We start from the raw sequence: 26555 nt of genomic DNA on the forward strand, positions 1-26555 counted from the left end.
ACATCAACGCGTCATTTTGCGCTGGAACTGTAATTGTGGAAATAAATAATAGTTTGCTAAAAAGCGTCAGTAATTGCATGCAGTGTAAACAAACGTTTTTGTTGAAAACGGACCGATTTGCGAGTGCTAATCAATAAACCATCTCAATGGTGCTCATGTGTGTATTAACTAACGTTAATGTCTTACATAAATTATTTTGTTTGAAATGTCAGAAAGCACAAGTGAAGTCTGAATAAAGTGTCAATAATTTATGTTGCGCTGCATGTGTTATTTGTGCAGACAGTAGTCGTTTTCATTGATTGCATATTCGTATAGTATACTGTATAGTTGTATTTGCTTACGATAAATAGCATTATTAGTGTTTGTTTGATTAAAGTGCAAGCAGTTTTATTAGTCAGCTTTCATTCACAGTGAGTGTCATCATGAGCAAGAGGAAGGGTGACAGTGACATTCATCAGTTTTCTGGGCAGCCTCAGAAAAGTAAGCTGAGAGCAGTGAGAAAATGAGTACCAGTCAGATGATACAAGTATACAGTAGCACAAGAGGGGAGTCAATGTTTATTTATATAATAATCATTGCCATTCAGATCAGAAATGGTTAGTAATCCATTCCTGAACATCATGGCAAGAAACATGTTTACTGATATTTCTTTCATGTTCACTCTGGTGCTTTCAGAGTAAAGAAAGAGAGGGAGAGAGATGTTATGAGGATGCCAACAGGGCAGGGAGAGCAGGTGGCATGGAGGTGAGTGAGAAAAGGAGCAAATATTGATGACTGATCTGATATTGCCATGTTGGTGTTGTTCTGACAACATCATAATTAATGTTGGCACAGGTACAACTAAGGCTGATTTGGTCCCCCCAATGTTGACTCCATGGCTACGGCCTTGCTTTGATCCAATCCTGTAGCTGATGTTTAGGCTACAATGTGGTTGGAGTGTGGCTCTGTTAAAAGACCTGCACACTCAGTAACTCTCCTGCAGAATTGTTGACCAGCCTTGACAAAAAAATTGAGCAATATTACAACCAAACATGCATATTTCATCATGCAATTATTCCTTAATACAATATATGAGGGATTGAATCATGGCCTAAGTCCAGCGCACATACGGTTAGGTCCGGACATATTTGGAGACTGACACAATTCTCATAATTGGCACAGTAAGTCACCACAATGGATTTGAAATGAAACAACCAGGATGCAACTGAAGTGCAGATTTTCAGCTTTAATTCAAGGGGTTGAACAAAAAAATGGAATGAAACGTTTAGTAATTGCAACCATTTCCATACACAGTCCCCTTATTTCAGGGGCTCAAATGTAATTGGACAAATTAACACAATCATAAATAAAATGTTCCTTTTTAATACTCTGTCAAGAATCCTTTGCAGGCCAAGTTGTAACTCAGGGACATTGCCAAATGCTGGGTCTCCTCCTTTGTGATGCTTGGCCAGACCTTTACTGCAGCTGTCTTCAGTTTTTGTTTGTTCATGGGTCTTTCTGCCTTAGGTTTTGTATTCAGCAAGTGAAATGCATGCTCGATCGGGTTGAGATCAGGTGATTCACTTAGTCATTGCAGAACATTCCACTTCTTTGCCTTAAAAAACTCCTGTGTTGCTTTTGCAGTATGTTTTGGGTCATTGTCCATCTGTAAAGTGAAACGCCATCCAATCAACTTAACTGAATTAGGCTGAATCTGAGCAGACAATATATCCCAACACACTTCAGAATTCATCCAGCTGCTTCTGTCTTCTGTGCCATTGGAAGCCATGCATGCCCATGCCATCACACTGCCTCCACAGTGTTTTACAGATGATGTAGTATGCCATGAGCCATTCTAAGCCTTCTCCATACTTTTTCCCTTCCCATCATTCTGGTACAGGTAGATCTTGTTTCATCTGTTGTAGAGCTCACCAGTGCATTCTTTTTTTCTCACAATGTACCAAACTGTTGATTTGGCCACTTGCATTGAGAGCTCCTTTGACTGCATGTCGTGGGTTCACAGCAACAGCTTCCAAATGTGAATGCCACACCTGGAATCAACTCCAGACCTTTTACCTGCTTAATTGATGTAGAAATAATGAAGGAATAGCCCACACCTGTCCATGAAACAGATTGAGTCAATTCTCCAATTACTTTTAGTCCCTTGAAAAAGAGGGGGCTATATATTAAAGAGCTGTAATTCCTATACTATTTGGATGTGAATACCCTCAAATTAAAGCTGAGAGACTGCACTTTAGGCCTATATTAATTTTTTAACTGTATCCTGAGTATATTTTGGTAAACAGCCAAAATAACAAAACTTGTGTCAGTGTTCAATTATTTCCGGACCTAACTGAATGCTGCAGAGTGGGTTCTAGTCCATTCCAAAGTTCTTTCAGCAAAAAAAAAAAAAAAAAGACTAGTGTCTTCATACACATTCCTGTGAAATAAAGCATTTGAAATAAGGGATAATACTTAACATTATCTACATGGCACATTCCCCGCATAATGATGCATTTCAATGTACTTAACAAGCAAAAGAACCGTAGATATCAGTAATAGGTAATATACTGCAGTGCAAGATGGGAGACTATAAACATTAATCGGGGATCTGTATTTAAAGCATACATTTACCACCATTCCAGCTACATGGCAACAGGTTAACAGAGAAGGCAAAACCATGTGATTGCCTGGTTTATGTCTCAACAGGGCCGGTGGAGAGGCAACTATCAAAGACATGATTAGGCTAGCTAGAAAATTTACTAGCAAGATAAGTAGCCACACTAAAGCCATCTAGTTAGTCTGTCGTCTTTTTACAGGATTGGAAGGTTTACCTGACGCTGAAGTAATTTTTCACTCTCTGTCCTCTCCCGCTCCTGGTGTCCTTTTTCAGGGCCCCTTTGGAGGAGGTCAAAATGTAGGGACATCTGGTTCTTGTTCAAGGGATTTTGGGAGGGAGCCCGGGCAGGAATAGTGCATCCTAATCTTGACATCTACCACAAGATTCCCAGATGAGCAGCTGGTACACTGAAGTCAGGGCCTGAATGCTCACCTTCCGTTGCAGAAATATGAATTCATTCCACTTTGTTTTAATGTCTGGGAATCCAGTAGCCTACATATCTCCCCCCAATGTGCCAGCACAGCACTCAGGACGGGTCTGAGCCAGGTCAAGCACTCCCCATAACAGAGTTCATTGTGATTTGCAAAGTCAGCATTTAGCACAATGCATACTTCGGTATCAGGAAATACACCAGAATGGCACAATCTATTCTGTCTCTTACCAGCTCCGACTGGCAGTAACTGGTACTTACGGCGATATTGATTGACAGCATTTAATGAGCAACAATACAGGAAAACCGATTCTCCCATGGGGAATATCTTACGATGGCACAACATGTATGATAATCGTGCCGATATTTTCAAATCAATGTTCCGAATTTATTAAAGGGACATTATAAAAATGTATAAAATACCTGACCTACACCAACCATTGGTAAAACAGTTGCTGTGTCTACCAACATTAATTTACAGCACTTCTCCAACCAATTCCAGACTTTTCCAACCCTTCCCAACATTTTTCCAACCCTTCCCAACACATCCCCAAGCCCAGTACCTGAAAGCCTCCAGGACAGTCCTCTGCGGCAGAAGAGGAGCAACCTTACTAAAGGCTCTTCTGTAGTCCTCCAACTTCAGGAAACCACGACCTGAAGGAAGGAGAAACAGGGAAAACACAAGGGTCAACACACAAACACAGTGCTCCTAGGAACAGACTATGAAAAGTGAGAGACAAAGAAAGACATGAACACAGCCCACACACGCACAGTATCTAGCACTGCAACATAACATTTGAAGATGCCGTTTCAGGCAGGCATTAAAGAACCCAGCCATCTCACAGAGGTCTTCGTTTGGAAAGCCAGGAGAAAGGGGTTAATGAAGACAGTCCCTGGGCCATTTACTACAGATTTAATCATCACTGTCACCTGACACACACTCTCCCATGCCAATAGAAAACTCTGCAGAATAAAATTAATTAGTTAATTATACTACCGCCTCCCAATGGAACTCCCAGAAAACAGCTGTCGGAAATAAGATTGTGAATGATCTTCAGGGCATGCGCGTGCACTCACACACAGATTAATTTCAGCTTTTCAGTTTAGATTCAAAGGGAGTGATTTACAAAGTAAGAGTGTGTGTGTGCGTGCATGTGTGTGTGTGTGTGTGTGTGTGTCTGTCAAGACTCAGAGCCCCCTCTTGTGGTGAAGTAAACCAGACGAAAAAACAGGGGTTTTCTCAAACAAATTATCTCAAGTCCCTAATCTCTGACCTCCATATTATATAAAAGGTTTGAGGTGAGCAGAGTGAACCTGCCTGTAAATACACTTGTATGAAATGTCTACCATTGGCACGCTGTGTCACAAAAACTGTTCATAGGCTGGATCCTAAAATAAATGGGTATTAAAGAAAATAAGAAAAAAAAAGAATGTTTGCTTTGCACAAGATGTTGTACTAAAACAACAGGCAGCATACGGTTTTCTACACGGGTAAAGGGTTATCATATATAACAAAACAAATGCTGCTCTAAAGGATATGTCACACTTCCAAACCTTCTCAGTAGAATAACATGAGTATCCTCGATGAATGTCGACTCTCAGAGAAGTGTCTCTTTCAAAAAGACTATGGGCAACAGACAGAGAGGGAGGTATAGAGAGAACAGAAGAACACACAAAGGGGAAGAGAGAGCGATTACGTACAGTGTACATCGAAGGCGTTGAAGATCTGCCTCGTCTTCAGGTATTGGTCCTCTGATGACAACTTTCTCCCCATGAGAGACACAAACATCTCCACACTCACCCCTGGGGAGGAAGTGAAAAACAAAGGATTTCTTTACAAGCAGACAGACACACGCGCCAGGCAGAGGGTCTGGCACGGAATGAAAGGCAGCACACTGTGTGTGGGCTTCTTCACTGTCTCCCAAGGCCAACAAAGGAAGTGGGGGGAGAGAGAGAGAGAGATGGAGGAAGGAGGGGTGGAGGGAGGGATAGAGAGCAGAGAGATGGGGAAGGGATGGAAAGAGAAGAGAGGGATGGGGAGAGGAGAGAGAGGGACGGAGAGAAAGAGAGACAGAGGGAAAGAAAAAGGAGAAAAACAGATAGAGGACAGAGATGAATAGAAAAATGACAAGGTGAGGGAAGTGCCAAGCTTTCACGGGGTGGGAGGTGTGTTTGGACTAGGGCGGGTGTGTGTGTGTGTGTTGAATCTGTCTCCAATATCACCTGCCACCACCGACTATGACTCACCTCATGGCAACTGCCACGGCAACAGAGCCTAGCACGTTGGAATGAGTTAGCACACACACGTGCAGCGGGAGCACTTAGCAGATAATTGTAGGAAAATGTCCTATCACATCAAAGTTAAACAACAGTCACATGATCGCCCAATTCAAGGTGCCAAGCTCCTCCGAGATCCCACTGTTCATGTGGTGACATGTGATGTCTAAAAGTGACCTCACCATGTCACACATCCCCAACAATCCCACTCCCACAGTAAGGTTCAGGTGTACAGGAGGTGGTTTGGGGAGGGAGATGCACCGCTCTCTCTGTTCTAATAGGTCAAATCCGGGTGTCGCTCTTTTTTCCCCTTCTAAAGCAGTGACTTGTTGGCAAGGTGGAACCTTTCAGATGAAAAGACACTTTAGACTGATGACTTTGTGACAGCTCCTCTTTAAAGCAATTTAGTACATAACTTCCCATTTCAGCCCATCCATTTTTTATGTGAGAGAAGACAGCGTGCTAAGCCAACCCCGTTATTAAAAAGCTGATCATCTTTTCAGTCTTATTAAACACTACATTTTGGGGGCAAACATCCTTGCGCACACATCTCAAAGGCACTATAGCAGTAGGCTGTATTCCACAGAGGTGAGGTTAAAGTAGGCTGGTGTCACAGGCTGAATCTGAACTATGGTGCCCCCGAAACCAGCATCTTCAGAGAGGGTGACACCACAATCTGAGGTTTCAGGCAGCGCTAACCCGTTACGAGGCAGCGCTAACCCGTTACGAGGCAGCGCTAACCCGTTACAAGGCAGTGCTAACCCGTTACGAGGCCTTGAGCTCTGACTCGCCAGCTACTCTTGCGGACAGACAGAGAGAAAAAGAAAGGAGTTGCCAACTACTACATCCCCCCGTTTAGAATCCTCATACCCTAATGAAGACAGTATGTCCCTTCTGGAGGAAGGTGAATCAGGGGACAAACCCCTACCTGGAGGAAGGTGAATCAGGGGACAAACCCCTACCTGGAGGAAGGTGAATCAGGGGACAAACCCCTACCTGGAGGGGGGCTGCATTCCCTGCTCAATATGGACTCAGTACCAGTCAGTACTTCTGACACTGTCACAAATGGGTCTGGAGAACCAGTGGCTGGGTCCAAGGGGACTCCAGAGGCAGGTACACCTACAGCTCATCATTTGGAAGCAGTCCTGTAGATTTCCACATATACATTTTAGTGTTTTAGCCGAATGCTTTTATCCAGAGCGACTTACAGACATTATTGATTGCACGCATTTAGTACTTGACCATTTTGACTTATGACAGGGGGAGGAGGAGGAGGAATGAGGCGGCTGGAATCTCGGGATGATGAGGTGGTCATGACGATGAGGATGAGGACCACAGGGTTAACACCCTTACTCTACGATAAGTGCCATTAAAACTTCAATGACCAGAGTCAGGTGTGGAATAAAATGTACAGGGAAACAAAGTATAGCTGAGTTCTTTAAAGGGGAATTATAGCAAATTTCATAAATCACTCAAAGTAATTGTTGGACAATCCCTCCATGCAAGCAACCCCCTCAGTCAGGGTGAGCAGGGTCGAGTCAACACGACGGGAGCCTTAGAGGGTTACATTGCTCTCCACCCACTAATGTGATTTGATAGAATTGTGAAATAAGATTATCTATAAAAACAAAAGTTCGGTCAGAGCAAAAAAACACCAATTTTGTTCTATACTTCTTACAATTGCTTTAAGTTGAACAATCTCAATACTAACGCTCACATAAAATGGGGGAATTGAACTCTGATCGGGATGTTATTATTAGTTGGTACATTTTTGCCTCATATTTTTTAATCCATTTTATATACCTTGAGTGTACAGTAATATGTTGCGGTAGCATACATTTCTTTAAACTTAACACTGACGAAACAGCCGGTGGAATTGGCAGAATTCAAACTGGCACTAGCCAACTATTTTTTTATAGCCACCATAGACAGTTTCTGTTCTTCGGCAGTGTTTTCACTGAGGTGAGCGTGAACTTTAACCTCAATAAGCTATATGAAGATAGGTTGCTTCGCCTAGCTTTTTTAAATTGGTGCTAGTTTACACTTAGGTATATTAATGCTATATTTTAAATTCTTACTATGTAGATGTTATGTACCATGTCACACGTTTGATTAATAAACTTTGAACTTTTGGATTTCCTTTGTTTGCATCAATGCCAAACATCTACTTGCTTGTTTGCCTGCTTGTGGATCTTGATTTAATGAAATTTTACCTGCTCTGCAATTGGGACAATACCTCTGCCTCTCCCAAGTCGTATTGTGGGACAATCAATGGAGCAAATTTGCCAACGACACAGACAATTTTTGCGAGAAACATTTTAATACAGAGGATCATGACCCACGTTCACTTATAAAAGGACTAAAGGGGAATGCAATTCCATCAAGTTACCCAGTTAAATCCGTGTGGACAAGACAGATTGAATGTAATACTTCTGCTTTCTATGTTATAATACACAAAGTACACATTGCCTCTGGATATTCTGGGCAAGTGTTGGGGATTAACGTGTTCACCATCGCAGAGGTGACTTACCGGGTGAATATCAAAGATGAAACAGGTAACTTGCTTTCTAGCTAGCGAATACTAACTTTTGTTTACTGTGTGCACACTTACTCTTTCTGAACAAACACGTGGATTGATAAAACTGTGAGTGTATTAGAGTAGTTTTCCACTTGCAATGTAGCTTTGCGATAAGGGCACGTACCGTTTCCATTCACAAATTTGTATGACGCTAATAAAGCTAATTAATGTGACCAAATTACAAATGTTTTCGGTCAGAAAGTCAGTGTTTCGCTGGCAAAATAAGCTGTACACATTTACCTGGCAGTTTGTTATAGTAGTTCTGAGATGGTGATGGACAAGACAGTATGATGGTTTGTGTCTTTCTAAGGTGGAGCAACCCGTGAGGGCCCAGGCAGTGTTTTTCCGCTTGTGACCTCTTAAGCTGGAACCACCCATAAGCGACAAGGAGAGTGCAGTAGTTTGTTGTTTTTGAGGCGGAAAGACACGTGAGGGATGCAAAAAATATTTTTGAGGTGGAATGACCCAACCCCCATTTCAGAATATATTATGGTAGTTATTTTCTTGCCACAAGCCTCTTTAACCTGTTTAAAAGTAAAGACTGTACATCAGCAAGTTAGTGAGTCAGACAGACAGACAAAAAGACAGAGAGACAGACAGAGAGACAAACAGAGAGACAGTCTAGCCAAGAAAACACCCACACTATCTGGCCCCATTCACTGTCAGCTTAACTCAATCTCTTTTGCTCTCTCTCGCTTCCTCTCCTTCTCTCTCTCCCTCTCTCCATTACCATGATCGCCAGCAATTCTCAGATCATGCCACTTCAAAGTTTTTAGCTGACCTTTTTAGTAAAGTGCTCCACTGCAAAAAGTACAACTATTAAGCATATCTTAAATTATATAAAAGTGGTGGAATAGGACTTTAGCATCCATCTTCAAAAGTGTCTCGTCTGACCCCTTCTTCTCAACGTTCCCCCCTCTCTTTCCATCCCTGCTGTCAAGAAGGCCCCGAGTTAAGTCATCGGCTTTCGTTGTCACACTAACAATTACACCACATCACACGTCTTTGTTAGGCATTCTTTAAATTACTTGGAAATGCATAAAATGATTACATCCTATCTAAATCAAGCGTTCCCTCTCATTTGATCTTACTTCATTACATTTTGCCGGGAAGGATTGCAACTATACACTGTCGGGGTTGTTTTGTTCGGTTTTGTCTTCCCCATCCCATTTTGAATGGTGATAGTGGCTAAATGCTTTATGGTGTAGGTGTTTGTGTGTACGCGTGCGTGCGTGTGTGTGTGTCCATCCCCCTGCATCGCGTCTTAGTTGGAGGGCTGCCTGTCGTTGCCATAAGTGGTGCTGTGATGAACAGTGTATGAAACTGTAATGACGTCTAAACTGCGGGCACGCTATAAATTAACCTAAAAAAGCCATTAAGGCTGTCAGAGGATAGCTGCAGGCAAGCACTCGTGTCGTGTGTGTGTGTGTGTGTGTGTATATGTGTGTGTGTATGTGTGTGTGAGGTAGAGCCCCTCGCTCATTTTTCTCAAATTAAATACAGTCTGCGATGGCTGTTCAGTTATATCCTGTGGCTATATCTTTCATTAAAACACACACACACTTGAGACAGTTCAGCACTACTGGAGGTGGGAAGACTGACTCACCAGCAAATTTACATAAATCTACACATCAAGGATATAGCTAAAAGTGAGGATGGTGTAAATATTTTCTCCTTTCTGAGTGCCTGTATGAGACACAGATAGACAGACAGACACGCGTTGAGATGAATACGCTGTCACAACAGCACTGTGCTTATGGGAAAACTGAGAAGCTTTCCTGTTCTGTCAAACGTACCTGGTGAATCGGTTTCCTGGGCTTGATCCATTAACATGTCAGTTTCGGACTACAAAATAAAAGCACAAGGAAATTAAAGACTGATCAGATGGATGGATATGTATTACATTTGTATCTCAATGATAGAGAAATTATGAATATTTACCATTTTATATTTATCACTGTTGTATTTGTGAGCTGATTATCTTGCAAATTAGCTAGTTTAGGACACTGATAACGAGCGTTGATATTACTAGACATTTTTCAGAAGAGATTTTGAGATCAAACTGAATACAACAGCACCATCATGTGAAATGAATGAGTATTGCTTCATTGCCCCACAAATGAAATACCAAATTGAATTGGGTTTGGATAAAAACTGCAGCTCTGGTCCATTGTGTGATGAGAAGCAACTGTTGGGAGGCACCAGAGTAACTCATCCCAAGACCAGTGAGTTACTAAGGTTTATGGGGTCTATACTCGCTAAACCCACCTTTGAAGGTTTATATCCAAACAGCATGACCACCGCAATCTTCAAGTCTTCTCTGTTCAAGAAGCCTTTCTTGTCAATGTCACACAGCTCAAAAACCTTTGGAGAAAAGGCATTGCATTAACAAAAAGTGTATGTTGTAGGGGCGGGAGATATTACTTTGGGGTGTAGATTAAAAATTTGAATATCGTGGAAAAGTTCATTTTCTTCAATATTTCAAGTCAAAATATGACATCTTCAGATATTCTAGATTCATTACAAAAAGTGAAACATTTCAAGCCTTTTTTGTTTCAATCTTGATGATTATGGCTTACAGCTCATGGAAATAAAAAATCCAGTATCTCAATATATTAGAATAAAACGTTTATAATACAGAAATGTCAACCTGAGAAGAGCTCAAATCAGCTAATTAACTCAAAACACCTGCGAAGGTTTCCTACATATGTTCATTTATCCACTCAATACTTGGTCGGGTCTCCTTTTGCACAAGTTACTGCATGGAGTGGCATGGAGGCAATCAGCCTGTGGCACTGCTGAGGTGTTATGGAAGACCAGGTTGCTTTGATAGCAGCCTTCAACTCGTCTGTGTTGTTGGGTCTAGTGTATCTTATTTTCCTCTTGACAATAGGTCAGGTGAGTTGTCTGGCCAAGCAAGCACAGTAATACCATGGGCAGCAAACCAGTTACCTGTCGTTTTGACACTGTGGGCAGGTGCCAAGTCCTGCTGGAAAAGGAAATCAACATCTCCATTAAAGCTTGCCAGCAGATGGAAGCATGAAGTGCTCTAAAATCTCCTGGTAGACGGCTGCATTGACTCTGGACTTGATAAAACACAGTGGACCAACACCAGCAGATGACATGGCACCCCAAATCATCACTGACTGTGGAATCTTCACACTGGACTTCAAGCAACTTGGATTCTGTGCCTCTCCACTCTTTCTGCAGACTCTGGGACCTTGATATCCAAATAAAATGCAAATTTTACTTTCATCTGAAGAGAGGACTTTGGACCACTGAGTAACGGTCCAGTTCTTTTTCTCCTTCGCCCAGGTAAGATGCTTCTGACGTTGTCTCTGGTTCAGGGGTGGCTTGAAACTAGGAATGCGACACTTGTAGCCCATTTCCTGGACCCGTCCGTGAGTGGTGGCTCTTGATGCACTGACTCCAGCCTCAGTCCACTCCTTTGCTTGACAATCCTCTAAAGGCTGCGGTCATTCCTTTTGCTTGTGCACCTTTTTTTTAATTTATTTTTTTAGATGCACCTGTATACATTCACCTGTGTTGTGGATAACACAAACGATCACAATGTCTGGCAGGAGCAAGACAGGCGTATGTATGCTTAAGTGTATGCTTCAGTAAGGCTAAAATAACCGGAAAAAGACGGTTTAACATAATAACGTTAGCTAAAGTCGTTAGATTACAGTATAGTATTGAATAGGAGAAGGGGTTTCTTACCAATTTAAACTTTTTCTTATCGATGTCAGATATTTCCCTATTTGTTCTGCCGAACTGTGTTAGAAGACACATTTCCATATTGGCACCAACGAGATTGGAAGAGCTTTAAGCTTCCGCGGAAACTGTATGTAGATTCACGGTTGGTGAAAAACGTTTGGATTTATGCGAGGGTCGAGTATAGTGAAAAGCGATTGGCCAGGAAAAGTGGGCTGCGCAACACAACATAGGAACTAACATTGTTTAGTTCATGTTTCCCTGAGTGTGGAACGTTCAGTGCACGGTGTAGCAAAATATGACCGCGAGAGAAGCAACTAAAACTCTCAATATTACTCTGTAGTATTGTTAGTTATCGGAAAGGTTATTGACCTATGCAATACGTAGGTTACGTTGGAACTATTTGAGTCCGAGTTGCCGAAAGATGTATGCATTGTAGCAAAATTCGGTAGCCCCTACTATTTGCTACAAATCTTCCTCACATACAGTGAGTATTTCCCGCCATTCAAATATGTACCATTGTCATTGTTTTGACATTTTTATGTTTACACCTATTAACATTTTGTCATGTATTTCGTTTTGTATGTAGCTTCTATTTATGCTGACAACAATTTTCTCATGATCCTGTAAAACTGACTAGGAGCTTGCAAGTGGGCGTGTACTGTTTACTGAAGTTGGACTGGCACGCGTGATGTTGTTGAAAAAGGCGATCTCTTTCAGTGAAGCAGTTACTTTCAGTGCAGAATTTTCCCTTTAACTTGTCTAGGGTTGTACGTTTGCAAGCTGTCTAAAAAATGCCCTTACACAGAAATATGTATTATTGTCACTTCTGATTAACTAATATTGAAATTAATTTGCTCTAAAAAGAGTAACGGCCAGTTTTCCCACATGCTGTATGTTTAACAAATGAGATAAAGGTCAGGTGATGTCAATAACATGTCACTTACACATTGACCTCTGACCATTCAACATTGACCTCGCACCCATTCTCTCACCACTCAGATCAGAAATGTCAAAAGAGAGCCAGCACGGGAAATGGACCCTGTCCAGTAGCGACGATGATGACTTGATCCCCTCTGCTTCAAACAACAGCCCATTATTGTTTGACAGTCTCACACCTGAACAGCATACACCCTCAGACACCAACCACAACGTCCACAAGAAATCCCCCTACCTTAACCAAGCTAATCAGGAGCCTGAATCTCCAGCGACCCCCCCTCTTTCAGTTGGTTCTGAGACCAGACAGGCCGTACAGGGAAGCGTATTGAAACCAGTGAAGAATGAATCCACCCAATCCAGCCCCTTTCGGACTGGTAAGAGAAAGAAGGTTGACGATTCAATTTCCAGCTGGGCTCTTTCAGACAGTGATGAAGACCATGATAATGCTAAAGGTCAAAGTTCAGAACAAAAAGACCTGCCTCCTAAGAGTGCAACCTCAAGGCCCAAGCCAAAGAAGGTTAAAGTGGAGGAAAGACCTCCCAGTCCCCACGGCAGAACATACTACATAGACGAACCAGATGATTTCTTTGAGACTAGCTTGCCTCCTGTCAATGACATCTACAGATTCTACCTCAATAAGGTTACTGGGCTTGATAAGAAGTACAACACTGGTGCGCTACACATCAAAGGTAAATAAGCCCTCGATATAAAATGTTTTGTATGTATGGAATGAATGCTGCACTAATTTCTGTGTTGGATGGTGGGACTTTTTTTGTATGGTTTCTCAACTTGTCAGTGTTTTCCTGTCCTCGTTTCAGAAATCCTCTCCCCTTTGTTCGGGACACTGAAGGAATCTGTGCAGGTATGAGGTCATTGAGATCTTTTATGCAAATGTCACTCAGTTCATTTAATAAGGAGAGGAAACATAGTTTGGCTGTTTTAGTTATGTTGTCTGTCCTTTTTTTGTTAGTTCAACTACTGCTTTGACATTGCCTGGATGGTGCAACAGTACCCACCAGAGTTCAGGTAACAGCCCAATGTTTCTTCAGCTCTACTGTACTGTAAACATTATCTATGAATACAGTGTTCAGCTCCACTGTACTGTAAACATTCCCAATGAACAAGGTGCTCAGCTCTTCAGTACTGAAAACTTTCCCAATGGATATGGTGATCAGTTCTACTGCAATATAAACGTACCCAGCCTAAAACCCCAAAGAACAAGCATCAACAAGAAATGAATGCATAGGGTTTGGGAAAAACTCCCTATTTGGGTCTGGTTGTGTACTCTTCGGACAGATTTTATTTTAGTTTTTTCTTCACGTGACCAGTGAGTCAATAAATACAGCTGGGTCGTGTCCTGACACTTTAAGCAGGATCCAGAACAACCAGGTAGACAAGGTCGGAGACAACCAGGTGGGTTGTGGGCATTGATAACAAGAATCATCAGACAGCAACCGCAAAACAACCAGGAGGACTTTGGACAGGAACAGATAGGAGATGTCAAGCCAGGTAGTCCTGAGGCGAGGTCCAAGGACTCAGGTCCTCCTAAGATTCAACAGGTACCAAGAGAGAACAGAGGGACCATTCCATAGATACTACAGCCCATCCCATGTACACATGCAACATAAAACATTGGGGACAGAACAGGCTAACCTTCTCCCCTAGCACATTAACTATTGCAGTGTACAACCTGTGAACTGAGACGGGGGTGTCCGGAGACACTGTGGCCCTTTCCGAAAATACCCCCCTGACAGGTTAACCAGGCAGGAAATGTCTGCACCCACTTATCCAAGCACCCGACCAGGGCGGGGGGCCACTAACTGACTGTAAACTGCACTGAGACAAGGTTGAGTACAGCCCACAAGGTAGGAATGGTAAGGGGTAACAGAAGTAAGCCATTGGCACATAAAAGCCATGGAGAGGAGATATCCCAGCGGGGAGAGGAGAGCCTGTCAGGCAAACACAGCAAGGCGGTTTATTAGTGCCACTGGTCAGCCAGTCAGTGTTTATGAAGATTAATATGACGACTACTGTTGTCTATTATTGTTTTCCTGTTTGTGTTTTTCTGTCTATGTCAGAGACAGAAAACTTAGAAATATATATATATATATATATAGCTTATTGGTGATGAGGAGGATATTTGGTCTTTTTCACAGAGATAAGCCTGTTCTGATTGTCCACGGAGACAAGAGAGAGGCCAAGGCCCGCCTGGTCCAGCAAGCCCAGCCTTACAGCCATGTCAGCTTCTGCCAGGTAGCCAGTCTTTCTCTCTCTCCTCCTCACTTCTTCCTCCTCCTTTTGTAAGCGCTCTCCTTCTTACTTTTCCTTTTCCCCCCATCCTCCTCAATGCATTATATTTTCCCCTGCCTTATTTACTATGTAAATGTGTCTTGCTGTTATTTACACCACAGCCCACCAGAGGGAGGCATTGGTTTTCATGACAAATACACATTGACTTTCAATGTAAACCCAATCTACTATTTTGGCCTGACTCCATTCTCCTAAGCTTTCATTCATGTCCTCTTTTGAGCTATTATTTAAAAGCAGTCTCAGTCACTGAACCTGTACTTTTGCAAAGAGCATCTTGAATAAAATCTATTTGTTTCATCCCCCCTGAGTCATTCCACCACCTTCTCTGATTATTCTGAGAGTTTCAGCAGTTTTGAAAAGATATGAATAGCAGTCCTGATACGTTATATTGTTGAAATACAAATTAGGTTCATTGACTGCAGAAAAATAGAAATGTTTAATGTATAGGATTCATGTGATTTTCAAAAGATATTGAACATCATGTTTGAACGGATATACAACATGCAGTTCGCCGTCAGGTTCTAACTGTTGATGAAAATGAACCTACTAGATATTTTTAAGTGGCAATAAGCTCCAGACAGCTATCTGCGCAGGCTTTTTTTGACACCATTCCAGCTGCAGTAGTGTAAGGTAATGTAGCTCGCAAAGCAATTCTGAAGTAAATGTCAAAAAGTAACAAAGAGAAAACATTGCCCAAGTGTCTAACAACATCCCCGAAAAGTTTGGAGTTCTCTCAATTGGCAGTTATATGCATCGTATGTTTCCGGCTGTGTGTTATAGTCTATAATTGTTGTGGTCAGCACTGGAGACCGTTAAAACTACCTCAGCAATTTGAATTGTGCTACTGAATTTATATGCGCACCCCATGATTTTTCAGTTTAGGAGCACATGCTAATTGTAAAAAATGCCAGTATGGAGCCCTGCCCAAGCAATAGCCTGGTTAACAAAAACATTTTATTGTAGAAAGACTAATTCTGGGGAGAGATGCATATTGAGTTCTTAGCACGCAGACAGACACCCACACTCGTCTTGTCTTAAATACTAAGTGTGAACCATCTATTGACCAAGCTTTGTACATAAACTGCATTTTAAATGTTTATGTTCAACAATTTAGCAGGATTGCGTGGGTATAGTAAGACTTTCAGATGCATTTGGTCTGATACATATACCTAATTTATCAGATTAGATCAGATTATCCCTCATCTCTTACATATTTCAGATCGGATATGGACTTCGAATCCAATTCGGATTGGGTATTGATTTTACAAAAAAACTGGCAGATGTTTTGGGTATCAGATACTTTATTTGGGAAATTCCTATCTTCGATATACATATTGGGTTCCAATAAAGACCTCTAATATGGGCCAGACCTCCCAACAATGGTTAAGAGGAATCTAAATACCGGGATTTTACTAATACACAGATTTTGTAAACATTTTCAAAACTCAGTGGTTATTACATGGGTGCGGCTAATACACAAGTCGACATCAGTTTCCACCAGCCAACATTTTCACAGATGTTTGCTTGACAACATAGAGGACTCAGAAACTCATGTAGCAAATATGATGAAATTAGCGTTACAAGGTTTTCAAAAACACATTTTATTCTCCAACATATAAATGTTGGTAGCGCCCTATGATAGATGATTAATATTAATGTAACATGTATGTGCCAATTCATTGACCTTTCGCAAAAGCCCCGCTTACCGTAGTTACTGTTGCTACGCCCGTCAATCTGAACATCTTCGTAAGCAGCAACTACTCTAAACAGCCAAGCACAGAGGAGAAAAGTAGCTTATTACCGGTCAGAGTAAGGGATTCTTTTTGGGGTAATACCTCCACGATATCCTCCAGAAGCTTTGCAATATGTAGCAGAAGGATATGTTCAAAATATTCAAATAAACAAGGAAGGGGAAACTAACTGATACAGGCATACAGATCTCGATCAAAGAATGAGAAACCCCATGAACTCAAATGCAACCGGCACAGCCTTGTGCACCAGTCATGCTCTTGCAAGTTCTGTTTATATAGCTATTATTGAACTCTTATCAGTCAACATCATCCTATCAACTTCAGCAGAAGGTCACCTGCTAAAGTTACGCCTACAATGGCCCTGACGATACAAGCTAATATACAAGGTAACTAGCTATCTAGGTAACGTAGTAATTGCCAGTAAGGCATATTAATGTTTATGCACGGTGTGGTTTATGAATGGGGAATACCACCCACGGACTTGGACACCTTACTGGCCATTAAGTGGTTTCAGTTCTTTGGTTTTTTATTATTACTTATACAGGTTATTATCATGGAGCTGTGGATGCTTCTTCATTTATCGAACTTTTTTCAACAAGGTGATATTCTTAGCCAAAAATGGGACATATTTTCACGTTGCCAAGGTAATCCATCCCCCTGACAGGTATGGTTTATATTGAACAGAATACACAGCCACAGATCTCTCAAGCTAAGAAGGAGAGTAAAAATAAATAAATTACAGTCAGTTTTCATTGTAACTAGGTTACAAACACATTTTTATTTACCGCAAGGACTTGGGAGCAATTTTGAGTTAATTGCTTTGCTCCCGGATGAACAACAGGGTTTTTTATCATGTAAGGCCGGGATTACAAACAGTGCCCTTTGGTTGATGGGCCCAACTCTCTCCCTTAACCTCCCTCCCGTGACATTTTAGAGAACATGGCAATATATCCAAATAGCCTCACAACCGCAGACCGCATTTAACCACACCAGACAGGGATACCTCATCCGGCTTCTTCACCTGCGGAATTGTCTGAGACCAGCCACCTGGACAGCTAATAAAACTCTCACAACCAAATATCTTCTGCACAAACTGTTAGAAAACCATCTGAGAGAAGCTCGTCTGTTGTGCTTGTCATGCTCAGCAGGGTCTTGACCTGACTGCAGTTTATCCTTGTAATTTGAGTGGGTAAATGTGAAATCCATCAATTAGGACATCCTTTCTTTCTGTTGACTGATTTTCTTATATGAACTTCAGCTCAGTCGAATCTTTGACATTTTGTTTTGTGTATTATGCAATAAAGATCTAGTGGCTGCCTAAGAACAGCTTGTTCTCAGGCACAACACATTACCGAGTGCCTAGATACGTGGCAGTAATATATTGGCAATATGCCACATACCCAATGCAATTACAATAGTATAAAAAAAATTATTTTACCCTGTTGTTCCTCACAAATTTAAGGACGTAACTAATACTGTATACTGCCAGTTAGTGTGGACTTGGTGCAGGCTCTTTATGGGGGAATTTAACCATGTATCCTCAATTGTAGAAAAAGGTTTAAATCTGATATGGGTGCTTCATTTATTTACATATTTGAATATTTTGTTATTTCAATATAAATCCCCTCTGAGATGCTATTAAGGAAAATGTGCTTACTTAGATTGTGATATCTGTCAAATGTAGATGTTATCTGTTAAAATAATGAAGTTAAAAACTAGCTAGGTCATTTGCCTTATCACCAGAAGGCGGCCTCTTGCTCCTAGGCAGACAGCAGAAGAACATTACCTTAATGAGCCACCCTGGGTGCCTGCGCTGTGTTCATGTGAATTTACGATCTGTCTCCTAACAGGCCAAACTGGATATTGCCTTCGGCACACACCACACGTAAGTGTTGCTTCTTTCTCCTCGCCTCATTCACTCCCCAGTTCTCCCTTTACACCAACCATCATTATGGAGTCTCACATTTCGATCATTTAGAGAAATAGTGGAGACTCATGAGGCCTGAGCTGCATATTGTTTCACAAGTTTGTGTACTCTGTTGGTCTCTGAAGCACCAGCACGGTATTCTGTTTTCCTACTTTGCATTCATAATGCTGTGAAGCCAGAGCTCAAATTGAATTATACTTAACCTGCATTAATGTTACCCAATCTGTACCATGACAAAGGACCTCAAATTGAATTATACTTAACCTGCATTAATTTTGGCCAACCTGTACCATGACAAAGGACCTCAAATTGAATTTAACGTCATAACCCCCCCCCCCTCAACAAACAAAATCATAAAAGGCCTGCATGACATTTTTGGATGAGCTCCTCTTCGTCACCCCCATTGGAATCAACGACTGCATGCGTGAAGCGATTGCAGGTTGGCCTGGGGAGACTGCTTTGTATGCTGTGCACTATCGCCATATCCGAGAAGCCTACTGCTTAAGTCTTCATATTCACTTTTATCCCAAGTGTTAAAGAGGAGATCAAACCTCTCTCTGCTTGTGTGAATAGAGATGGGTTCGGGTTCCCCCGGCTCTCCCTTGACTGCGTTGAATGAGCCGGATGCTGTTTTTGTGCGCGGCCAGACTGAGCCTGGGTGCCTGGGTGTTGGAACGGAGATGGATGCTAATCTCTCTTCCTATTTCAGTTTGGGAGACATTTCTTCAGAGAGTGAATAAATAATTCATGCCTAAATAATCCTCTTCCAACACACCTGTGTCTGCTCTGGTGGCTGACTCTCCTGTGGCTGCGTAAAGGTTTACCTTGCACATATAAACATGCATGAGCAACGCACTGTGAGGCACACGGTCGGCAGGCACATGCGCATGCACGCGCACGACCGGATGAGCAATCGGTGGAGCAAGTGCGCGTTCACTCAAACTGTCTCATTCTCTTGAAATCACACTATTAATTGAATCATGAAGAGGTTTTCATCTCAGAGCTTAATAGAATGGATTTGTCAAATCCTCTTAACATGGAGTCTCAGTGTAGTCTCTTTGGGAGTGGTTGACGTTAATGTATTTCTCTGCCTGCTGGAGTTTCTAAAACACAACTAATATTACACGAAACCATTCAGTGAGTGTAGAGTTTCCAATTACCTTTAGCTTTTTCCACTCAAATTAATTGTCAGCAAGGTCAACTGCTGGGCTTTTCCATTATCACTTTAAGTTAAAATCATTTTGATGAGACCCAACAACACAATGGCATTCTCACTGGGCCTGAAAATTGGAGTCCAGTCCAACCAATGCCTGATTAGAATTTTCACCTCTTCAGAGTGCTATTTTGACCTTGGGATATGTCACCCTCAACGTCTTGGACTGAACAGGACCTTTAGGATGTAATGAGTTGGATAATAACAGGAGATTCATTATTCAAAACAGCAGTGTTACGCGACAATGAGGTTTACTGAATAAATAAAGAATGCAAATCTGCTGACATTGTTATACAGGAAACTATTAAAAGAAAGGGTTCTTGTGTTGTTGTTTTTTGTGGTTCTTCACGTTGAAACTGTGGGGGAACCCTTAAGTTCTTCCAGTAATACTTTAAAAGGTTTCTTCAAAGAACCATTAGAAGAACCTTTTGGGGTTGATGTTTGAGCAGGTAGGTTGTTCATGTGGTTCTTTGAATAAGAAATATAAATAGTTCTTAAAATGTTCCTTTTTTTAGTTTTCCTTGAAGGACCTGTAGGGGTTCCCCCAAGATTTCAAAGTAAAGCATACTCCAAAAACCTGTGTTTGTTTGTACGTCCATGTCCGCATGTTAGGACCAGAAGTCCTCACAATAGTAAGACATGAAAAGTCAGCACTTATTAGGACCTTTTGTTGGTCCCCACAAGGACTAAGTCAATATATGCTTAGGGGTTAGGGTCAAGTTTATCCTTCTGGTAAGAGTCAGAATTGGGGATACTTTTCAGTACTTTCAGGCATTACAGTTTAGGTTTATGGTCACGCATTAATGTAAGGTTAAACAGACCTCTTACTGCTGTTCTATTTACCTATTATATGTCCGTGTGTGGGTGTGTGTGTGGTGAGGAGAACAAGTATTTGATACACTGCCGATTTAGCAGGTTTTCCTACTTACGAAGCATGTAGAGGTCTGTAATTTTCATCATAGATACCCTTCAAAATCTAAAACAAAAATCCATAAAGTCACATTGTATGATTTTAAATAATTAATTTGCATTTTATTGCATGACATACGTTTTTGATCACCTACCAACCAGTAAGAATTCCGTCTCTCACAGACCTGTTAGTTTCTCTTTAAGATGCCCTCCTGTTCTCCACTCATTACCTCTATTAACTGCACCTGTTTGAACTCGTTACCTGTATAAAAGACTCCTGTCCACACACTCAATCAAACAGACTCCAACCTCTCCACAATGGCCAAGACCAGAGAGCTGTGTAAGGACATCAGGGATAAAATTGTAGACCTGCACAAGGCTGGGATAGGCTACAGGACAATAGGCAAGCAGCTTGGTGAGAAGGCAAAAACTCTTGGCGTAATTATTAGAAAATGGAAGAAAGTTCAAGATGACGGTCAATCTCCCTCTTTCTGGGGCTTCATGCAAGATCTCACCTCGTGGCGCATTAATGATCATGAGGAAGGTTAGGGATCAGCCCAGAACTACACGGCAGGACCTGGTCAATGACCTGAAGAGAGCTGGGACCACAGTCTCAAAGAAATCCATTAGTAACACACTATGCCGTCATGGATTAAAATCCTGCAGCGCACGCAAGGTCCCCCTGCTCAAGCCAGCGCATGTCCAGGCCCGTCGGGAGTTTGCCAATGACCATCTGGATGATCCAGAGGAGGAATGGGAGAAGGTCATGTTGTCTGATGAGACAGAAATAGAGCTTTTCAGTCTAAACTCCACTCGCCGTCTTTGGAGGAAGAAGGATGAGTACAACCCCAAGAACACCATCCCAACCGTGAAGCATGGAGGTGGAAACATTCTTTGGGGATGCTTTTCTGCAAAGGGGACAGGACGACTGTACCGTATTGAGGGGAGGATGGATGGGGCCATGTATCGCGAGATCTTGGCCAACAACTTCCTTCCCTCTGTAAGAGCATTGAAGATGGGTCGTGGCTGGGTCTTCCAGCATGACAACTACCCCGAAACACACAGCCAGGGCAACTAAGGAGTTGCTCCGTAAGAAGCATCTCAAGGTCCTGGAGTGGCCTAGCCTGTCTCCAGACCTGAACCCAATAGAAAATCTTTGGAGGGAGCTGAAAGTCTGTATTGCCCAGCGACAGCCCCGAAACCTGAAGGATCTGGAGAAGGTCTGTATGGAGGAGTGGGCCAAAATCCCTGCTGCAGTGTGTGCAATTGCAGCCTAATTTCACAACATCATTATTATTAGACAAACACATTTCAGTCGCTTATTTGTCTCATCAACTCTAATGGACAATAGGAAAAACAATGAAGCCTGTGTAACATATTTTGGCTAATATTCTAAGTCGAATTTTGTCATTTCAAACCATATTTCCTAATGCCCATTAAAATATGGATATAAATATGGTGTTTCATTGCATAAATGTTGAATACACGATGGTGTGAACATGTTATTTAATCTTTTAGGCCATCTTCTTTCCTTTGGAAAGGAATGAAGAAGGTGCTGTAAATGCATTTTCTAAGTTATTATTTTCATCAATGGTCTGGTCCCTAACCTGACCTGTGCCCAGACACACTGTGGTAGAAATGTTCTTATTCCATAGTACAGTGGAATTTATATTGCTCATTCTAAGTATAATCCAGTAATTAAGGATCACGTTTGTGTGTTTTGGCTCTGCTCACTTGTACAGATTGCTTTAGTTTTGGCTAAACTTCTCCAAAGTTTGCAGAGAAACCGGTGAGGCTTGCATAGTAGTGGGACACAGTGGGCTGTACACAATGTATATAGGCCTGAGCTCAACCTTCAACAGAGAGCTCTTGAGCTGACTCTGCAGAGAGTGTTGTTAACTGCTCCAGGTTTGCAAATCTTGAATAAAGCGTTACTTGTGAAAATAATCTACAGTCTCTGTGCGAATTGGGCATGAAGGTTACCTGTGGACCAGATGGTCTTGTGATTACACCGCCAAAGGAAGACTTTCAGATATTGATGCTGTCTGACATTCAGACAGGTCCAGATTGGCATTATGCATGGGATTTATGACCAGATGCACCTGTGAAATCTACTCCATTGTGCGCTCTCTCTGGAAACAGAACGGTTCGGTCATGCCTGAAGCGGGATTGTGTTGCACTCCTCATTTCTCCCAATTGGATAGGAACTTAAACTATGAGAAGAAAGGGCTAGTCAAACTAGGGTCTGAGACTGTGATACGCAGGAATGTGTGTGTATATATGACCAGACCACTGTATTGGTGGTCCAATTAACAAGCAAACGACAATCATTGTTTGGCTTTACTGATAGGATACCCCACATTTCAATAGCGAAGACGGATCAGGTTAACCTGGTCAAGAACTACAGGAAACGTATGATCTCTGTAATTGCAAACCAAGGTTTCTGTTCCCATTTTATTTTTTAATGTATCAAATACTTATGTCATGCTAATTAATTACTTAAAAGTCATACAATGTGATTTTCTGGATTTTTGTTTTTTTACAGACTTCATGCTTTGTAAGTGGGAAACACTGCCGATTTTGCAGGTTATCAAATACTTGTTCTCCCCTGTGTGTGTGTGTGTGTGTGTGTGTGTGTGTGTGTGTGTGTGTGTGTGTGTGTGTGTGTGTGTGTGTGTGTGTGTGTGTGTGTGTGTGTGTGTGTGTGTGTGTGTGTGTGTGTGTGGAGTGTGCCTTCAAAATTGGGAATTTCCTCAATTGAAGCCATTTCAAGTTTTTCCACCTTTCTTGCTATTTTCAATCCATATCTACACTCTAAAATGGAAAGGTACTCTGTGGATTCTTTCATGTTTTTTTATTGAAACTGTCTGGGAACCCCTAGAAGTTCTTAAAGGGGAAAATGTAAAAACAATATAGTTTAAATAACCTTGAAAGAAACCACAAATCCATTTAAATAATCAAAGAACCTTTTGGTGAAAAAATTTCTTCAAAGTGTTTAACCCCAAATAGTTTTTCAGAAGGTTATTTGATGAATCATTAAGAAGGGGTTCTTTAAATAAATCATACAACGTTATTCTGGGGACAGTTTAAATTTGAATGACCCCTTAAAGATCCTTTAGGAACCTTTTCTCATAGTGTACTCAACACCGGTTTTGGGGTTGTTACTCAAAAAATGTTGTACATTACATATTACTCATTATTTGTTATCACTCCATCCACAAAGTAATTGTTACTTTTTCTTTTAGATTATTTTCCATTAAATCCCAAAACTTTGCATTCGATAGGCTAAATCATTTCTGGACTTTGTGTCTCACTGTGAAATTGTTTTTATTAATAAAAAATGTAATAGTCTATTATAAATGACTTCTGTGTTGCATAACTGTCTGAAATAGCACCTATCAGTGCTAATTATCTAGAGAGATTGGAAAACAAAATCGTATCTAGCAGTAGATTTTCGCTTTAAGTTCAGGCGCAAATGTTTGGTTGAGAAATGTCCGGGTTATGTTTGGGGAACATGGATTTCTGGTCCAATAAAAGGCTGTGTGTGTTACTGCTTCCATATCATGGCCTTGGATGACCTGTGACATTCTACTTGTATTGACAGGAAGATGATGTTGCTGTGGTACGAGGAAGGCTTCCGAGTGGTTATTCTCACCTCCAACATGATACGGGCAGACTGGTACCAGAAAACACAGGGGTCAGTTTGTCGCCGACTGTAGCCATGTTTGCTGTGAAGGCTCCATTATACTCTATCCTGAGGACTGGTTATAGATTAATTCTGTGATTTTTCACCACTGTTTGTAAAAGTTGCACTTTCATGCTAAAAAGGGTACCCAAAAAAATATTTTCCAATTTGTGCCCCGTGTCATCAAACCCAATTACTTTCAAACTTTAATTTTGGTGGATCACTAGCATATGATAGTGACTCTACTTATAGATAATGCACATAAAGAGTATACACGTCCAGCCCCAAAATGGTTGGATACAATATATTGTAAATCACAGAAGTCCCAGACTACATTTTTAAGTTAGGTCAGACTACATCCAGTTGAAATTAGGTGAACTTCTAACACTTTTTGTTGGCAAATAATTTTTCAAGTTCAACACTGTTTCTGTACCAGTTTAATTTTTTCTAAGAGGCCGGATTCTTATGCGTTGTTTCTTCGCGAGACATCGGTTTCTACTACATTGGTCTCATGTCGGAGAAGAATAGCTTTCGCTGTATATTTATACCCACGTTAAAAACCCATCCTCTCTTGGTTTCCATGACAACTTGCGTTTTATAGCCAGCTAGTATCTAGGGCACATATGCTTTTTGTTCCTGAAAAACTCGCCGGTTTATTTGTCAGAAACTGGTATCATAATATGATGGAAACGCATACAGTATTGAACAGTGCTGTGGTTCATCTCTTACATTAAAAAGTGCTCTTAACGTTTCTTTCATTCAGGTGACCCCTCTATCTATGAGGTCATTTCCTGTCTACTCCGCCTCTCCCCGACCCTTAAACCCAACACCATTAGACAAAGTTTCAACAGAGAGAGCAGCAATTACTGAACGTCTGCCTGGCCTTGTCATGCCTCCTGTTCCGCCTAACACTTCGCTTCTTTGAGCGGTCCTCTCCCATCCACTTCTCAACTGCCATAATTCAACACGCATAGACACTCAAAATCATATTCACTTTTTTCTGTCACTATGTATTTGTCTCTTTTTCTTTCTCTTAGAGGGGGGTCCTGGTGCCTACATGTTGATGAGCTCTGTCCTGTCTTGTCCTGTTCTGTTGTGTAGCGACCTGACCTGAAATGTCACGCACATACACACTTGCAAAGTCTGTCACCCCAGCCTGGCTTCCGGGTGACAAATGACTAAAGAAATATTATACAGTGCCCATTTTTTCCTGTCTCTCATTGTGTTGTTTTGCCAGGATGACGAGAGGACAAAAAAACCTAATTCATCCCCTGAGGGGGAAATTGGTTTTGGAGACAGCAGGCAGTGACAGTTCAGAATTACAGGAAAACATCAGAACACTGATGACGCGCGTATATGAAACAAGACCTGAGACGATAATGCTGAATATAAAAATAACTACTGTTGTACTTCTACATGTAGCGCCATGGTCCACAAACTGAGCTACACTGGGCCACTTTGTATTGTAATGACAGGCTGAGGTTTGTAGAGTTGCGTGGTTGTATTGTGCTGTACTACGGCAGATGTTATACTGACTCTTTTGTGTGTCACTATTAGGCTGTGGATGAGTCCTCTGTTTCCACCGTTACCCAAGGGGAGTCCAGAGACAGCGGGGGAGTCTCCCACCCTCTTCAAGCGGGACCTACTGGAGTACCTGGGGGCATACCGTGCCCTGGAACTCACCGATTGGATCCAGAGAATCAGAGAACATGACCTGTCTGAAACCAGGTGAGGGTGTTCCTTTTCATTTATTTCTTGTTTTTCCCCGTTTTCCGATCGTGGTTTGTGATCGTGGCCTTACGGTTTCGCAGCAGTTAACAATTGGGTTCAGGAGAGTCAAAGATCAAAGCGTGTCCTCAGATGGACATCTCGTCAAGTCATTCTTCTTCGCTCAAGCAGGAAGTATTTCCAGCATCCTACCTGCCACAAAGTATGGCCCTTGCTTGGTCAAAAGGTGGTAGAGAAACCTTTCGGTATGTGTCAACCAGCTTTGCACATGTTTCCTGCAATAATTTTTGAGGAGTTTTTTGTCAGTATTGATGGCACTCTCAAGTTTGATGAGCACTTTTAGTGAACAGCAACTTATACGTTTTGCCACTATTTCTCAGTTGTATTGAAAATCCTATAGTTTGGCTGCGTATTTGTCTTGCTGGATGGCCAATCTCCACCCTAGCCCAAAGTCTTTTACAAGCTGACCGTTTTCTCCAAGAATTTCACCCCTTT

The 26555-nt window shown here is 41.7% G+C and overlaps 2 protein-coding genes across 7 annotated transcripts in view; one reads left to right on the forward strand and one right to left on the reverse strand.

Moving 5' to 3' along the window:
• Positions 1–11810, reverse strand: part of efcab11 (EF-hand calcium binding domain 11) — a 43220-nt gene extending 31410 nt beyond the window's left edge. For 3 of the 6 annotated variants that reach the window (XM_010878593.4, XM_020054219.2, XM_010878596.3), the window contains exons 1-5: positions 11605–11810; positions 10153–10248; positions 9681–9729; positions 4731–4832; positions 3593–3683 (exon numbers count right to left, since the gene is read on the reverse strand). In XM_010878593.4, the coding sequence (XP_010876895.1) occupies positions 3593–3683; positions 4731–4832; positions 9681–9729; positions 10153–10248; positions 11605–11682 (416 nt within the window). In that variant the 5' untranslated portion in view covers positions 11683–11810. Of the gene's footprint in view, positions 1–840; positions 997–2813; positions 3032–3592; positions 3684–4730; positions 4833–9680; positions 9730–10152; positions 10249–11604 lie in introns of those variants that run through there. The other 3 variants (XR_002197921.2, XR_002197922.2, XM_010878595.3) reach the window with 3 other exon arrangements.
• Positions 11811–11887: 77 nt separating this feature from the next.
• The window catches only part of tdp1 (tyrosyl-DNA phosphodiesterase 1), a 34485-nt gene continuing 19817 nt past the window's right edge, over positions 11888–26555 (forward strand). The window contains exons 1-8 of the mRNA XM_010878592.4: positions 11888–12085; positions 12601–13226; positions 13356–13399; positions 13508–13563; positions 14694–14790; positions 18449–18483; positions 24252–24344; positions 25890–26060. Coding sequence (XP_010876894.1) covers positions 12608–13226; positions 13356–13399; positions 13508–13563; positions 14694–14790; positions 18449–18483; positions 24252–24344; positions 25890–26060 — 1115 coding nt within the window. The 5' untranslated portion in view covers positions 11888–12085; positions 12601–12607. The remainder of the gene's footprint in view (positions 12086–12600; positions 13227–13355; positions 13400–13507; positions 13564–14693; positions 14791–18448; positions 18484–24251; positions 24345–25889; positions 26061–26555) is intronic.

This window comes from Esox lucius, chromosome 15 (assembly GCF_011004845.1).
Source record: "Esox lucius isolate fEsoLuc1 chromosome 15, fEsoLuc1.pri, whole genome shotgun sequence".
NCBI classification, from domain to species: Eukaryota; Metazoa; Chordata; class Actinopteri; order Esociformes; family Esocidae; genus Esox; species Esox lucius.